Consider the following 15,239-nt stretch of genomic DNA (forward strand, 5'->3'; position numbering starts at 1 on the left):
AGAGATGATTTACATATATTACAGCAGGAGTCACCCTCCTGACACCACACAGGCACCTGAGCAGTTTCTAGGCTAATTTAAAAAAAAAGCTTATTTTGGCCAGCAGCTGCAGCTATTTGTTCCCTAAGGCACAGGCCAAGAGAAGCCCAGGATTTTTTTTTTCACACAGTATTTCATACCAGATCAGGAGGGATCAGTGGCAGGTGAACAGGCTGGGATATGAAATCCTGGCAGTAGGACTGCAGGCAGTGAGTGGCACAAGAGCCAACACTGAGCACCAGGAGAACTGGCACCCTGTGAGCACTGCTGGCTGGAGGAACATGGTGCTGTTTGGGAGCAGCACACCAAGTACAGGTTCTTTGCACACTCTCACTTATTCTAACTCCCCCAGCAGCCCCCCTGGTGTCTCCAGGACCAGCCCTGTCAGTCCCACAGTAGCAGCCACCTACCATGGGGTGCCTGGAATAGGGGTGGTGGCAACCGGCTTGGCCTTCTGAGCTGCCTTCTCTTCCTCTGTCATTTCTTCCTCTTTTGGCTCCTCGAGGAAAAAATAAGTTAGAGGATCAGGCAATGACAGCTGGCTAACTATTTATTATACAGTAACTAACTTGTTCTAAACAAGCAAATGTATTTTGAAGCCATGCTGACAAGCAGCTCACAGTGAAACGCCCAGAACAGAAGCACTGGAATTACAACAGCAGCTGCTACTCAAAACCTCAGCTCCAAAACCTCCAAGCATTTTCTTAACTTTTGACTTCGGCAAAACCTGACTTAAATGCCTTCCTAGATCTGCATGAATCCTGGAAATCCAGGAAGGCCAGGATACAGGGGCAAGGGTGGGGTTTCTGACAAAGAAATTTTCATTTATTCTTAAAATGCATTTATTTGAAAATGAGACACGGAGTCTGAAACAGCGAAAACCTGCAATAACCTCTGCAGCAGAAATAAGCTTAGGTTATTGCTACAGAAACTGGCAACTACCTCAGAAGTAAACAGGATGGAGTGGCAACAAAACCCAGACACTGAATTCTGTGCTTTTGCCTACTAGACTACATTGAAGTTCACAGAAATCAGGATAAAAGTTTTAATTTTTATTCAAACACCCCTTAGCACCCTCAAGAACTATCCTGTTCAGCACAGCAAAACACTTTCCAAGGAAGAAGGTACTTTTGTTTACTGAAAACACCACAGTACACATTCTAGGACAAGTGTTCCTAACAGCCTAAACTTAGCAGTTGCAGCACATGGAAAACATCTGAGCTTTGTGTCAAACTGGTCAAAATAATGAAGTAAAGAAATAGAGAAAAAGCTATTAAATATTTCAAACATTCAGGACAAGTTTCATTTTCTCTTAAAATCAGTGAGAGAACACCACGTCTGTGTAATGAGCTAACTTTTGCCCCATGTTCTTATTAATTTCTTAACTCACATACTCTGTACCTTTCTTTTAAATGACCTTTTTATCTTACGTAAAAAAAATAATAGGAAAAGGAAAGGTCTGAATCCAAAAATGAAGGCTTTCAAAATCCCCTACAGAATTTAAGAACTCAAATTACTAACCATGGCTCCTGCCAACCTGCCTAGGCCCGAGATGCAGCCACAGCTGTGGGATGTAGGACTCAGTGGGACTGACTACTGGGTTCAAGGTATTTTACCTCTTTTATCAGTTCCTTTATAGGTTCTTCTTTTGGCTCTTCTTCTTCTGTCTCCATCGGTAAAGGCTCCTCCGAGGGTTCTTTAATTGGCTCTTTGACCTTCTCTTCCATTTTTTCTAAATAAAGATAGACTCTTCCTGAGTATTAAGGAATCATTATAGAACCACAACAAATTTATTTTTATTGGTGTAATTTTCCAAGCACAACACCAACCCAAAACTTCTTTTGAATGTATTCTCACCACCTTCTGTCCCTCTTAGGCTTTGCAGTGTCCGCTTATAAAGTCATGGTTATCTCCTGTGCCAAGATCTACTTGGCACTGGAAAATGAAATATTGTGAGACAGCTAAAATACTAAAAAGCTGACTAAGGGGTACCCCAACGGGAATGCTGAAACACCAATAAAAATATCAACTAACAGTGCAACATTGAAGACCACTTTCAGATGTTAAATGTTGCGGACAAAAAAAAAAGAAAGATCTGAGACAATTAATGCAGAATCGCCCAGGGACTGCTCTGCACTCATTTCAAAAAAGCATAAAATGCATAATCTTTTCTCAGCAAAATTGCTCTCTTAGATGTTTTCATCTCAGTAAAAAGACCTATTATTTATTCTGAATTATTAAGAAGATGGGCATTAATTGAACTAACAGTGTAAGTGTCCTGCATTTGCCTAAGCAAAGATTTCTTGCAACTAAAAATTCAGGAGAAAATAAAAGACAGAACTATTTGGATCTGTGTTCTTAAAAGACTTTATAAACTGAATAAAAGCCACAGGATTTTTGACCCTTCCTTCTTTTTTATGATACAAGAAAAATTCGCCCCCCCCCCAATTGACACCCCCCATGGATCTAAAGTGCGTTTAAGTGAACACATGTCACAGAAGATGAGTGGAACACCATGTGGGGATGTGGACAGGGGGAGATGATATTATTTTACTTCATATTCCAAATCTGTTTATATGTTCTTGAAGTTCTGAAATTCAGCCCAACTATCTTCATTTTTTCCTGGTTTACAGCCCTTGGAATAACTGACTTTTCTCCTCCCTTTCTATCTGCAACTGGAACCTTCTCAAACACACGTGTACCTGAAGCACTCACTTTCTACTGGCACAGGAACACGCATTTACCCAAGGCACAGGATTTGAGAGCAACTCTAGAACCAAACACTCTGACAGTACAGTGGGAAACAAACTGCAACTTTCAGACTCAAGACCAACTCACATGGATACTTACAATCAGAACTTAAAAACATTCTTAAGGGAGATCAGGGATCAGAAACATTCCCGCTCGCATTTTCAAACACAATCACTAAAGGTCCGAGCGATGTTCCCAGTACGCTGCCGTAGTAAAAAAAAAAAAAAAAAACAATCAAACCAAAAGTACCTTTTTCTTTCAGTTCTTGGGGTTTTTCCCATGTGGACTCCAAAGTCCTGTTGTTGTAGTAGTAAGTCTTTCCATCTGCTGTTTTGTACTCCGTCCACTCGGACACCGCGGTGGCTCCCGCCAGCGTGGCGGGGGAGGCGGCGATGGCCACCTGAGGGTGGATCATGGGCACGATGGGGGGGGCCATGCCAGGCAGGACTCCTGGGCAAAGGGAAAGAGGGAAAAAAGGAAAAAGAAACCAGTAAGTGACAAAGCAGGACCTAACTTACCACCTTAACCCATAGAAATAGACAGAGATTGGTTTTCAGAGTTAAATTGGAAAAGCAAGGCATTGTTACCAAATTTCCTTCCTCTGTTTTGCAATCAGTAATGCCCATTCCCAGGCAAATTAGATGGTCCTTAATTTTAATTAATGTGTAATTCTGCAGAGCACAAAGCTTGTTAGCTTTCAGACAGTTACTTTTATATTTCAAAATTAAGTGCTCTATTTATTAAAAAAGTCTTTACGAGATCTCTGTAGCAAAGAATTATTTTTTAAATCTACTCCACTTCTTAATTATGCTATCACTGTAAGAGATAGTCCTATTGCTCTTAAAAAAAGGCAACAGTGGCTTGAATTTGAGCTATAGAATAAAGAGTAGAACTCTGATAAATCTTAAATACTGACATTAATTCAGAGCCTTCAATAAAACCTGATGAGAATGAAATAGTATCAGATTGTTGGGTTTGTTTAGTACTGCAAACTGATTGAAAAAAACCCACTTTATTGAAATCCTAAAGTAAAATGGCAAGCAAATATCCAAAGATAAGGAAGCCAGAATGCTGCACTATCCTATTATCTCTCCACTCATCCCAACAAACTGGGTATAATGAACAGATTTGGAACGACAAGTTCTAGAAGAACCAATTGGATAGGACTGGAACTACAATATCATAAATTTGAGCCTTTGACATTGAAAAAGTCTTGGTTTAAATAATGGAAAAGCACACATTACACATTGCAATAACGTGTTCTCAGTGAGTGACTGTTCTTAAATCCACAATTGAAATATGGAAGTTCACACTCAGACGCACAGACACGCACACAACATGCGAGCACAGCCAGCCACTGCACATGTGGAGCAGGAAAACAAAAATCCACACAAGAAACTAGGAACTAAGTATGGGCATGAGAGTCACAGTCATTACAGAACTCAATGGTTACAGAAAACTGTATGGGAGTCTGGGTACAGAATAAGCTGACACTAACAGTTATTTGGGAAGTTATTTCCTGGCCAAATATGATATTTGCATTTATACTGGTTTTGAAAATAAAGTAATATATAGTCATTCAAGTGGGGAAGCAAATAAAGAAATAAAAGAAACAACCACATTCACTACCATGCCAACTTACAGACAAAACGAACTAGGATGGGTTTGGAAATTACCGGTCTTGGTGGTAGCGACTGTCTTTACATACGGGCAGCTGACTATTTGCATCATTGCTACACCTGCAAAACGGATAGGAAGCATGTTGGAAAGCTGCCATGGGATGTCAGCTACCACGGGGTGCTACGGACTTCCTGCCACAATTTAGAATGCCATTTGCAGCTGGCAGAGAGGGAGCCTCCCAGCAAGAAAATGTGAATTACTTTTGCTCCAACATTTTACGCCGGATCAAATAAAAACCTAATTTTAAGCTGCAGCAACGGTCTCTGCCTACGTTAAACCAGCTGTTTAGCAAGTTACTGGGATGTCATTAAAAAGAAAAAAGGTATTTCAGCGAAGATTCAGGGGTTTAAGTTCATCCAAGGGGGAATGCAGCTCTCCTTGTAGGGCAGCACCACGGGAAAATATCCCATTACTGGGGCTGCTTCCACAGGCAGCCTCTGCTGGGACAGACCCATGGGGAGCAGCAGCACAGTGGAACTCACAGGCTTTGCTGTCCTCAGTCTGCTGCTGCACTTAGAGAGCAGGGTAAGGCTGGAAGGACAGATCTGAACTACTCAGAGCAGCGAGACGGGGTGACAGCCAAGTGCAACCCAGAGGGAAAGCTGAGGGTACGAGGGTCATTACAGAAAGGCTGCAGGTGGAAGAAAGGGGGTAAAAAGCAATGAAGCTGCAGACAGAGGTACACAAAGCTGCACTAGCACAGGGGCAGCCCAAATTTTCTTTATTTTTGATTATCAAGAATGGCACAAGCTGAAAAATATTTTAAAAGCCATAACTCGCCCTCAGAAAGGTGGCACCATGCACTGGTCTGCTCTCCAGCTCAGTAAGAAATGACACAGAAAGGCACAAAGAGAAAAAGCAGCTTGTCCTCTTTGATCAGACCAAAATTCAGCGGGAAATTAGACAGGGATAAGGGGAATGCATTTCCAAAACCTCCATTTTAGGTGCGGAAGGCAACTATAGAAATTCTCTCTGTCTGGTCCAGTCTGGATGCTCAGAAACTGAAATACTCCAGAAACTTTCTCTTCAAGGGTTTCAATTCATCATTGAGGTGGAAATGCTCCAGTGGAAAGTGAAATTAAACCCCTGTGTTTATAACCAAAGTAATTTCTGGGTTTGTTCATTACAGATGTAGTGTGGAAAGCATACACAAATACTGCCAATTTATTTAAAAAGACAGGATTAGAATTGTAATGTTTTGTAGTAATAATTTCAATGAGAGAATCCCAAACTAGTTTTATTAAAAACTTATAAATTGAGACATAAAAACATTGACTCAAACAGCACTGACTGAAGTGTTCATCTAAATCGGGGGGTGGTCATGTTGTGTACTTGACAGTGGATCTGCAAATTCGTTTTGTTAAGGAAGTTACAGCATGTCTCCAACGTGGGTCAGTATAAACACCACTATCTGCAGGGTGCTGGAGTTAGGGATGCTGCAGCACAGGTAAGACTGAGCAAACACCCAAGCTGTTTCCTCTGCCGAGGTCATTCCCAAACATAAAACTGACTTAGAACATAGGAATTGAGAGAAAGCAGACTTACTTTTTAAGATCTGAGATTATGAGATATCACTAATCAACACTTCCCTTGCTCCATCTTACTGCAGTGTAACAGAGATTAACTTTGAAATGACTAGACAGTGGCACTGTTCACCTCTGCCCCTCTAACTTCAAATCCTCTGGCTGACACCACACCTAGTGCTGAACATTCCAAACATCTACAGTCTAACCTTCAGAAGCCCTTCTGACTTCACTCAATACCACCATGAAGTAATTTTGATTTCTCTTCTGTTTCTTGTTAATGTAAAAGCTTTTAAAGGTTTCCTTCTCTTTTACAGTGTTTATAAACCCTCACAACCAACTCAAGTCAGAATTAGCTGAAAGCGGACAGACTTCACTCTGTAATCATGTGAACTGACAAATCAGACCCACTAGTGGAAGCAGCACTTTGCTGTCAGGTGTTCTTCCTACATGCCGTGGGTTCCACTTGTGCCCAGCTCACTGGGAGAATTGGTCAGAGCCCACACTTGTTACCAGGGAAGTTCTAAACAAAGTAATTTTCAAAAATGAGTTTCAGGAGGAGATCAATGTTCCTGCTCTGCCTTTGCTCCTGTACTGCACTACTCCCAAAACTTTTTGACTGACAGCTTACAAAAAAGCCCAACCCAGGCACATACCCAGTGTCTCCACCTCCACTGGCACTCTTCTCCACTGCTCTGGCCATCCCCACTTTACCTGACAGGTCACACTTGCATAGATTATATCCCTCACAGGTGTGTAAGGAGCCCTCACTCCATGCTGACCTTGCCAGCAAGGAATCAGAATTCACAGTTCAGCACGTTCAGCCGACCACCTTTAAGGCTTAACCCACTTTACTGTTCCTCCAAACCTCACAAATATGTAGGTCTTCTCCCTCTACTCTTTATCCATTTCTTGTTCAGCCTTGAATATCATGTTCCATTTGTTTCCAGTCTTAAAATGAGTCCTACACTGCAATTTCCTTTTCAGGCCAATACAGATTAAGGTAGCTTTGCTCAGTTATTTTAAAAGACTGTTCTAAAAGCAGAGGCAGCTAAAAGCTGGTGCTCTCTTCTAGTCAGCATTTTAACTGTTTTCAGGCTTACTTCCCTTAGCAAAGGAGTGTTCTGAAGGGTTACTTTACATCCACCCAATTCAATGGAAGGTAAAGGCCTCCCTCCAGCTGCACTGGGTGGCTGCGTTAGGAGGACAGCAGGGAGGTCACCTCCCTCAGCTTGTACAAGAGTTAGAGACACAGTGATGATTCTTTGTCATTCTTAATCAGAAACTAACTTGGATCCAATACAACTGCAGTCTCTGACCTTCCTTTGCAACACGAAATCGACAGCTCATGGTGTATGTTTAGTGCTACTGTGCACTGAAACACATCAATTTTGTACTAGAACAGGAACTCAACTGTATCCATGCAAATGAAACTGGTGTGTAAGCACTAAGTGGCATTAGTGACCTCCTGCAGCAACTACAGAGAGCAAGTGAGCCCAACATTTTCCCAGCCTAAAATTCCTTCCTTAGGTATCTAAATATTTCATAAAAACTTAGGAAACTGATTTACCCAGAAGCACTGTGCTGCCACCTAAGATTCATTCTCAGTGGTCTTTAAACCTAAAGCCTGTGAATAACATCCTGGCACCCTGAATGCCTTATCATGGTCCTCAGGTCACACCTCAACACTCAGCATTGTACCTGATGGCTGCAGCCTGAGAGAACTGGGAACACCTGACATCACTGGGTCATGATTTCCATGGTAATTGTTCCTGCTCATCCATGTCCTAGTAAATATTTGTGACTTAAGGTCTAAATCAAGCAAGTGAAAAAAATTATAGCAATATCGCAATTAGTAAAATATAGCGCTCAATATTCTCATTTAAACATTATATGTTTAAATGCAGCTGTTTTCTGCTAAGTATAGCAAAGAACTAGAAGTCAAAAAATTTTATGTTCTTTGTTAATTAAAAAGTCTGTCTGCTAACCCTGAATTCTTTCAGAAATACTCTGAGGAGAGGATCCAGGCAAGTTCTGTACACAGTGGACACATGAGTGCAAACAACTGACAACATGGACATGTAGCAGACAAGACAATTACAGTTTGCCAATTTACCTGGAAGTGGAATAGGCATGCCAGGAAGGGGGACACGAAATGGAGGTACCATTACTGGTGGAAAAGCAGGAATTGCTGCAGTTGGTTGAGGTACTGCATGAGGAACTGCAGGAGGCAATGTCTGTGGGACTGGCTGGGGTACAGTCTGCACAGGTGTAGCAGAAGGAGCAGAGGTTGAAACACTGACTGATGGTGTGGCAACTGAAACACCCGAACTCGGGGTCTGGTCTTGTGTGGTAGGTGCTGATAAAAAAACACAAAAGAACACCTTGTATCTTAGACACTGCAATATATTGCTGCAAACATACTGGCGCTCTGTTTCCCGGTACATAAGAGATATGCTCGGATATAACCAGCAGGAAGACACTCCTGGACAAAAAATACTTTGCCTTCTCTGGAACATTAAATATTCACATAGAAAGTCAATTTCCAATTTCACTTTGTCCCATTCTTTGCACCTAACAAGTCTCTATAGCAGTAGCAAAGGACAAATACAGCCTGAAATGAGGTTCTACTCTGTATCCCTGTTCAGAGAAACAGAAAGGGAAGGTTACAGAGAGTTTCCCATAGCAACAGACTGTCCTTGTGTTACGTGAACACAGTTTCTGCTTTTAACAGCAGCATCTGCATGACAGCAGTCTGCCTAAAACTATGCCAGGCTGCATTCCCAGAACAGGAAAATATCAATAAAAATGTGTAAGTAAGTAAGGAAAAGGAAAGTACTTTTGTTCAGCAGCTGCAAGAACTTTCTTGGTCTTCAGTGCCTCCCAGTGGGAAAACACACGACTGCCATTTAGTTCCATCATCCCTGCAGCATGACTGAAACCAGCCCTTAACTGGGAGCAAACAACCTCACAGCACGGGCCAACAGGAATTACAGACAAGTCTGCTTAAACTTCAAATTCACTCTGCAAGATTTTGTGCAGGGAAGGAGGGAAATAGAAAAAAAAAAAAAGAAACCACACCAATTTATGGTCATATTCCAATGGGCACACCATGCATTTTTTAACACTACCAGAAACATTCCAAATAACATAACAGTATTAGCATATTTAAACAAAGATTTCTGATCTTTTGTTAAGCACTTCAGAAAGGGTGAAAGTTCTTAGCAGTGCCTAACATTTAGGGAAACAGAGCAGACAGTCAGTATTTGATTTGTAAAACTTAAGTCAAATCAGTACCAGGCAAGAATGAAGCTCAGCCAGAAGTCCCAGTATTTTTTACATTCTGAGAGTTATAAAATTATTTTCAATTATAGAATTTCATCACCTAGGCACAGACACCAACAGTAACAGTTCTTGAAAGCAAAGACAAAGTTTAGCAGATAGAACAGGCAGAAGTGAAAGAGATTCTCAGCGTTCGATATTAGGAAATTTAAGTTCAGAGCAGGTGTGTAAAGTGCTGTCACCAAAGCAGGATCAGCTCTCCCAAGCCTGGCATTGCGTCAGGAGCTAACATTCATCTCCTACCCGGGGTTACTCGGCACAACCCTTAGGTTAGAGCAGACCATAGCTCAACAAAGCTGCTGAACACAGTACTTAGTTACCTTTCAAAATAAACAGAAGCCCTAAAATGCTTTGAGCAACACAAGTCTTTGTTGCTCTAATGATGTGTCCTCCCACAGCCTCAACGAAAACAGAATTTGAGGGTCACGAAAATTTGACTCCTTTTCATACACAGATTCTGAAGTTTGGGCTAAATGGTGAGTTAAGCTTCATTTGTCTCCCCTGTTACAGGAAAAAGACCAATTCCAGAGGCTGCAACTCTACTCCCAGCTGGAGTTGGAACAGTTCATCTCCTGCACACTCTCTGGCCTGGCTCAGTGAACACATCAGAGCCAGAGCAGCTACAACACCCAAGGCTGTCCCAGTGCTGGATACCTGCTCATCACCAATGCTGTCTGTCTGTCATGCAGACAGGATGCTCTCTGATCTGCTCCCTCCCCAGCACACCTCGCTCTGGACATGAGGAGTGACCTCACTCAGTTTGCTGCTGACAGACTCACATGCAAACAGACCCATAGTACATAACACACCTCTCTGTCAAGATGCACCTGAGGCTCCTGGGTAGCACACATGGGACAAAGTGCAGTGCCAACCACACTGCTGGTGCACAGTCATGCATTATGTGCTTGCTGTGTAAATTCAGCCCCCTTCCCTCAGTTGGGAAACCCTTACAAGCAAAGGCTCAGCCCATAGAAGCAGCACTAATCCCCAGACTATTAAAACGTCATGAGTGAACAATAACGGCTCTAAGGACTTTCTTTTTCCTCTTTGTGCAACTCTAGAAAATAGGAACTGAGGAGGCTTAGGCAGAAGAATAATACTAATAAAAGTAACACACCAAAGTAGCTCTATTCTGCAATCAACCAATACTCACAGCCCAGCAGCTCTCAGAAATCCAACATCCTACAGCAATACATGCCATGGAGAAAACCACCAGGAAACTGCTACAACTAAACTCCTACCTCAGGTCAACTTTTCTTTTGAAACACCTTTAAAAACAGTTCAGCTCTATCTAAAGTCAAAAGGAAATAGATGCGTAATAGCTCTGAGATGATGTGATAACAGCAGGAGAAAAATATACAAAGACCTGAAGAACTCTGAGACTGGGGGGAGGAAAAAGGTTTGCATGCAAGGTCTTTCTGGATTAAACACTGTACGTTAAATTCACACTCCACTTCATGCTGAAACAACCTTCCTGGACACCAAGTTTTTGCTGCCATTCCCCATGCAGCACCCCCGCCACCTGCTCCCCCCATCGCGAGGTCCGGGACACCCCCGGGTACTCACTGGAGTTGGTCTGGGACACTGAGGTGGCCGTGGTGGTGGTGGAGGTGGTGGAGGACTGTGTGCTGGAGGAGGTGGATGGCGAGGCTGCGGACGCAGGGCTGCTGGTGGTGGGGGTGGAGGCCCCCACGGCCTGGGCCTGTGCCTGGGCCGCCAGCATCGGCGTCAGCTCCGACTGCTGGATCACCTTCACCCCGTCCGGCTTCGTCCAGGCCGACTCGCGCGTCCGCGCGTTGTAGAAATACACCTGAGGGGAGAGCGGCCCCGTCACCGCGGATCGGCCACACGGGCCCAGCTCCTCCAGTTTTATAGCAAGGAACGGGGGGAGCCAGGAGCGTGGCTTCAGTGCCCAACTGCATGGCCAGGGGCTCACAGCGGGACCACCCCGGCACCCATCTCACCTTCCCGTCGGGAGTTTTGTTCTCTACCCAGATCTCCTCAGCTGGGGGCATCGCTGGTGTTCCCGGCGCGGAGACCGGCGGCATTCCTGGAGGGAACATCATACCAGGAGGTGGTGGCATGCTACCCATGGGAGGAGGCATAAATGGTGGTCTCTAAAGGCATATAATAACAATAATGATCACAATGACAACAACAACAATATAATTTCCAAGCAGTTTTCCTTTCTTAGAGCATCAACAGATAGTACACTGGCAGTAAGGATAACTCTGCCAGGCTTGGGAGCTTCTCTAACAATCCAGTGCTCCCAGCTCAGGGAATGTGCCTCCTGCCAACCCCATCTATAGCAGAACAGCTGCCAGCACTTCACTTCTGAGATGCAAGCACCAATGCATCTGAAAATGGTGACATGAAGAGAAGTGTGGTGAAAGAAAAGTCCTCTCCTGAAAAGGACAAAGTATCTTAATGCAAGGAAGAAAAAGAACGGAAGAGCTGTTCCCAAATAGCTGCTGCTCAGACATCCCCACCTGTGACCCAAACACCCCACTGAACCCAGTGACCCTCCCAGGGAAGAAATGTTAAAAAAAAATTAAATTATAAGTAAGGGCCCAATTTGATAGCACAGTTGAGCAGTGGGTTTCCATACAATCCACTATTTTCCTCAATTTCCCATTAACTAAATTTCTAACTAGTGCCAACTAAAAGTAAAAAGATGTAATTACACGTTCATTATTGCCTCATGATAAGAAATCCCAACCTGCCCTGCATTCCAGTTACCTGAAAGCCTCAACACCTGTCTGTAATTCAAAGTACATTCAGTTCTTTTATTCTACTTGTTCATTTGTGCTGTTTGAAATTCCCCGTGCACAAGTACAACAAACACTTCCCTATAAAAAGACAATTGACAAAATTCACTGAGCTTTTAACTTACTCGGCAAACACCTACAACTACAGCCCTAATTACCTCTATCACTCCAGCTTTAAATGAAGTTGTGATTCAGAAGCTTTGCTATCCAGTGACAGCCTTGAGCTGAATGCTCACCTGACACCCCGAGGGCTCTACTGGGGCCAGGCCAGCCCGAGACATCCCATGGCACAGGGAGGGGGTGGCTCAGTGCCAAGCTGCACACACAGGCCCTGAGCTGCACCCCTGCACCCAGAACTGGAGCTGTGCCCCTGGCAGCTGCCAGTGCTGCCATGTCCTCAGCTTCTGTCTGCATTTGGCTTTTGTTGGAAGCTTCCCCGAGATCCAACTTTCTGCTCCAAGAGCGGTATTTTAAACTGCTCTTTAAATCCACGTACCAAACCAGAAACAGTAATTTGTGTTAAACACTACTATAAAGGAAGCCAAGAGTGCATGGACAGCCTTCTGTACAAATACATGAACCCCTCAAGGCAACTCCAGCCTGCCTTCTCCTCCCTTGTTCCTCCACCCATCTCCTGCACCTGCCACACAATGAGCTTTCCTGCTCTACAATCTGTGTGAAGGATACAGTGAAGCTCACTTTTCACCTGCTGCTGCTGCTTTCCCCAAAGCAGGAGTCACACCATGAGGGCAGTTGGTGCCTGATGCATAGCCAGGGCCTCAGCATGTCCTGAGCCCTGCTCCGAGCACAGCTTCCCCACTCCCACCATGAACCCCTCACCTCAGTGCGGAGCAGAGCACGGTGCTGGCACAGCCTGGGACACCCAGCTGTGCCTGGCACTGGTGAGGAGCTGTGGAGCTCCCAGCCTGGCACAACCAACCAGCCCCGTGTGACACTGGGAGCAGCAGCACCCTCAGGATGTAAATCAAACACAGAAATCCCAGAGATACCAGCAGCCGGGCCTGGGATCCAAAGTATCTCTGGCTGGTTCTTCAAACTGCAATTACAAGTAGTGGATTTAATCCATTATTTACAGCACGTGGTAGCATTGAGCTCCTCAGCCCACAGAGCACTTACACTGCCCTAATGGCACCACACCCCCACAAGGCAAATAAACAACAGCACTGCACCCCACAAGGCAAGTAAAATAATCCGTTTTTCACTCACAAAGGTCTTGTCCCTTCCAAAATGTCCAGGTCTCTGAAAAGTAGACAAAAGACCTTAAACCATCCATCGGTTTAGCATTGCCTCTTGCCTCGAGGAGTTGTGCAGCAGCTCGTTTGCATATCACAGGTATGCAGTGGTAAATAATACCACATCTGAGCCCTGTGCTCTGTCCTGCCCCGCTGTTTCCATACCCATTTTAATGTCCCTTTTTGTACAATTGCCACAGAATCACACAATCACTGAGGTTGGAAAAGAGCTCCAAGATCATCGAGTCCAACCTGTGACCGATCCCCACCTTGTCACCCAGACCAGAGCACTGAGTGCCACGTCCTGTTGTTCCCTGAACACCTCCAGGGACAGTGACTCCACCACCTCCCTGGGCAGCCCTTTCCAATGTCTGACAGCCCCTTCCATGAAGAAATTCTTCCTGATGTCCAACCTGAATTTCCATGGCACAACTTGAGGCCACTTCCTCTTGTCCTGTCCCTTGTTCCCTGGGACCAGAGCCCGACCCCCACCTGGCTCCACCCTCCTGTCAGGGGGTTGGAGAGAGCAAGAAGGTCCCCCCTGAGTCTCCTTTTCTCCAGGATGAGCCCCCCCAGCTCCCTCAGATGCTCCTGGTGCTACAGACCCTTCCCCAGCTCCATTCCCTTCTCTGGATACACTTCAGTCCCTCAGTGTCCTTCCTGAATTGAGCGGCCCAGAACTGGACATTTCCACGTGTGAAGACAAACAGGAATAACCTCTAAATCCCACTTCAACCATCCGAGAGAACCCCCGTTCCTTACCTGTAGATGCGGAGGCCCCATGGGCGGGGGGATCCCCCCCGGGGGCGGCATCGGGGGCATGCTGGGGTCGAAGGGGGGGCGGCCGAAGGGGGGCCGGGGGGGCGGAGGGGGTCCCCGCATCATCCCGAAGGGAGGGGGCGGCCGCAGGAGGGGCGGGGGGCCCCGCAGCACCGCGCTGGGCGGGGGCGCGGGGCCGCGGAACCGCAGCGCCTGCTGCTGAGCCATCCTGGGGAGAGACAGAGAGGGATACAGGGAACACGGGTCACTGCCGATCGCTGCTGGGCTGCGGGAACACCAGTGGTGACCGTGAACAGCGATAAACACCGACAGACACAAAAATCGGTGTGAAAAAACCGCCAAATTTGAGCGGGTAAAGCTAAGCTTGCAACTACTTTAAGAGATTCCTCTCCTTCGCAATTCAAGGTTATTAGTCCCCAAATGTTAGTTTCTACTCGTGGGAATCGATACCCAGAGGTGGGATGGGGCGGTCAGGCGCTGGGAAGCGCATCCCGACCTGCCAGAGCTCCTTCAACACGCCCTGCTGCTCTGGTCCGTCCCGGGGCCCTCCGGCCGTGCCCGGGGTGGGGTCGCTTCTGCCGCTCCAAGGGCTCCCGTGTCCCCCGCGGACGGGACCCGCGGCAGGGCCCGGCCCCTGAGCACCCGAGACAGGAAACGCCGTCACCTCAGGGACCGGCCAGCGCTGCCCCGCGGGAGCTCTCCTACTGCGCGAAAGCGGTGCGGGCATGCCCCGGGACCGGGAACAACACGGGCTACGAGACGGTGACCGGCGACACACATGGTCTGTCCGCACTGGGAGGAGTCCCCGCGGCACCCGCGCCCGGGGGCGGCCCCGGCCCGCGGACCGGGGACAGGGCCCGTCCCGCAGCACGCGGGGCCGGGAAATGGAGGCGGGAGCGCTCCCGCCGGCCCCTGCGCGTCCCAACCTCATCCCCACTCCGCCCGGGCCCGGTGCGGCCCGCCCCGCGACCCCGCGGTACCGCAGGTCGGTGCCGAAGCGCTCCCCGGCCGCCGCCGCCGCCTCCCCGTCTCCGCCGCCGCCGCCCCGCTCCGCCATGGCCGCCGCCGCCGCCGCGCGCACCCGCCCCGCCCCCGCGCGCGGC

At 46.6% G+C, this 15,239-nt stretch overlaps 1 protein-coding gene across 7 annotated transcripts in view; it reads right to left on the reverse strand.

Annotated features, from left to right (window-relative positions):
- TCERG1 (transcription elongation regulator 1) overlaps positions 1 to 15,196 on the reverse strand; it is a 30,389-nt gene extending 15,193 nt beyond the window's left edge. The window contains exons 1-10 of one of the 7 annotated variants that reach the window (XM_051794212.1): positions 15,117 to 15,196; positions 14,119 to 14,344; positions 13,331 to 13,363; positions 11,300 to 11,452; positions 10,902 to 11,145; positions 8,110 to 8,352; positions 4,467 to 4,529; positions 3,040 to 3,240; positions 1,656 to 1,771; positions 450 to 535 (exon numbers count right to left, since the gene is read on the reverse strand). In XM_051794212.1, coding sequence (XP_051650172.1) covers positions 450 to 535; positions 1,656 to 1,771; positions 3,040 to 3,240; positions 4,467 to 4,529; positions 8,110 to 8,352; positions 10,902 to 11,145; positions 11,300 to 11,452; positions 13,331 to 13,363; positions 14,119 to 14,344; positions 15,117 to 15,193 — 1,442 coding nt within the window. In that variant the 5' untranslated portion in view covers positions 15,194 to 15,196. Of the gene's footprint in view, positions 1 to 449; positions 539 to 1,655; positions 1,772 to 3,039; positions 3,241 to 4,466; positions 4,530 to 8,109; positions 8,353 to 10,901; positions 11,146 to 11,299; positions 11,453 to 13,330; positions 13,364 to 14,118; positions 14,345 to 15,116 lie in introns of all 7 variants that reach the window. The other 6 variants (XM_051794211.1, XM_051794214.1, XM_051794213.1 and 3 more) reach the window with 6 other exon arrangements.
- Positions 15,197 to 15,239: the final 43 nt, after the last annotated feature.

This window comes from Manacus candei, unplaced genomic scaffold, assembly GCF_025592945.1.
Source record: "Manacus candei isolate 608988 ecotype Guabito, Panama unplaced genomic scaffold, ASM2559294v1 h1tg000037l, whole genome shotgun sequence".
Classification (NCBI taxonomy): domain Eukaryota; kingdom Metazoa; phylum Chordata; class Aves; order Passeriformes; family Pipridae; genus Manacus; species Manacus candei.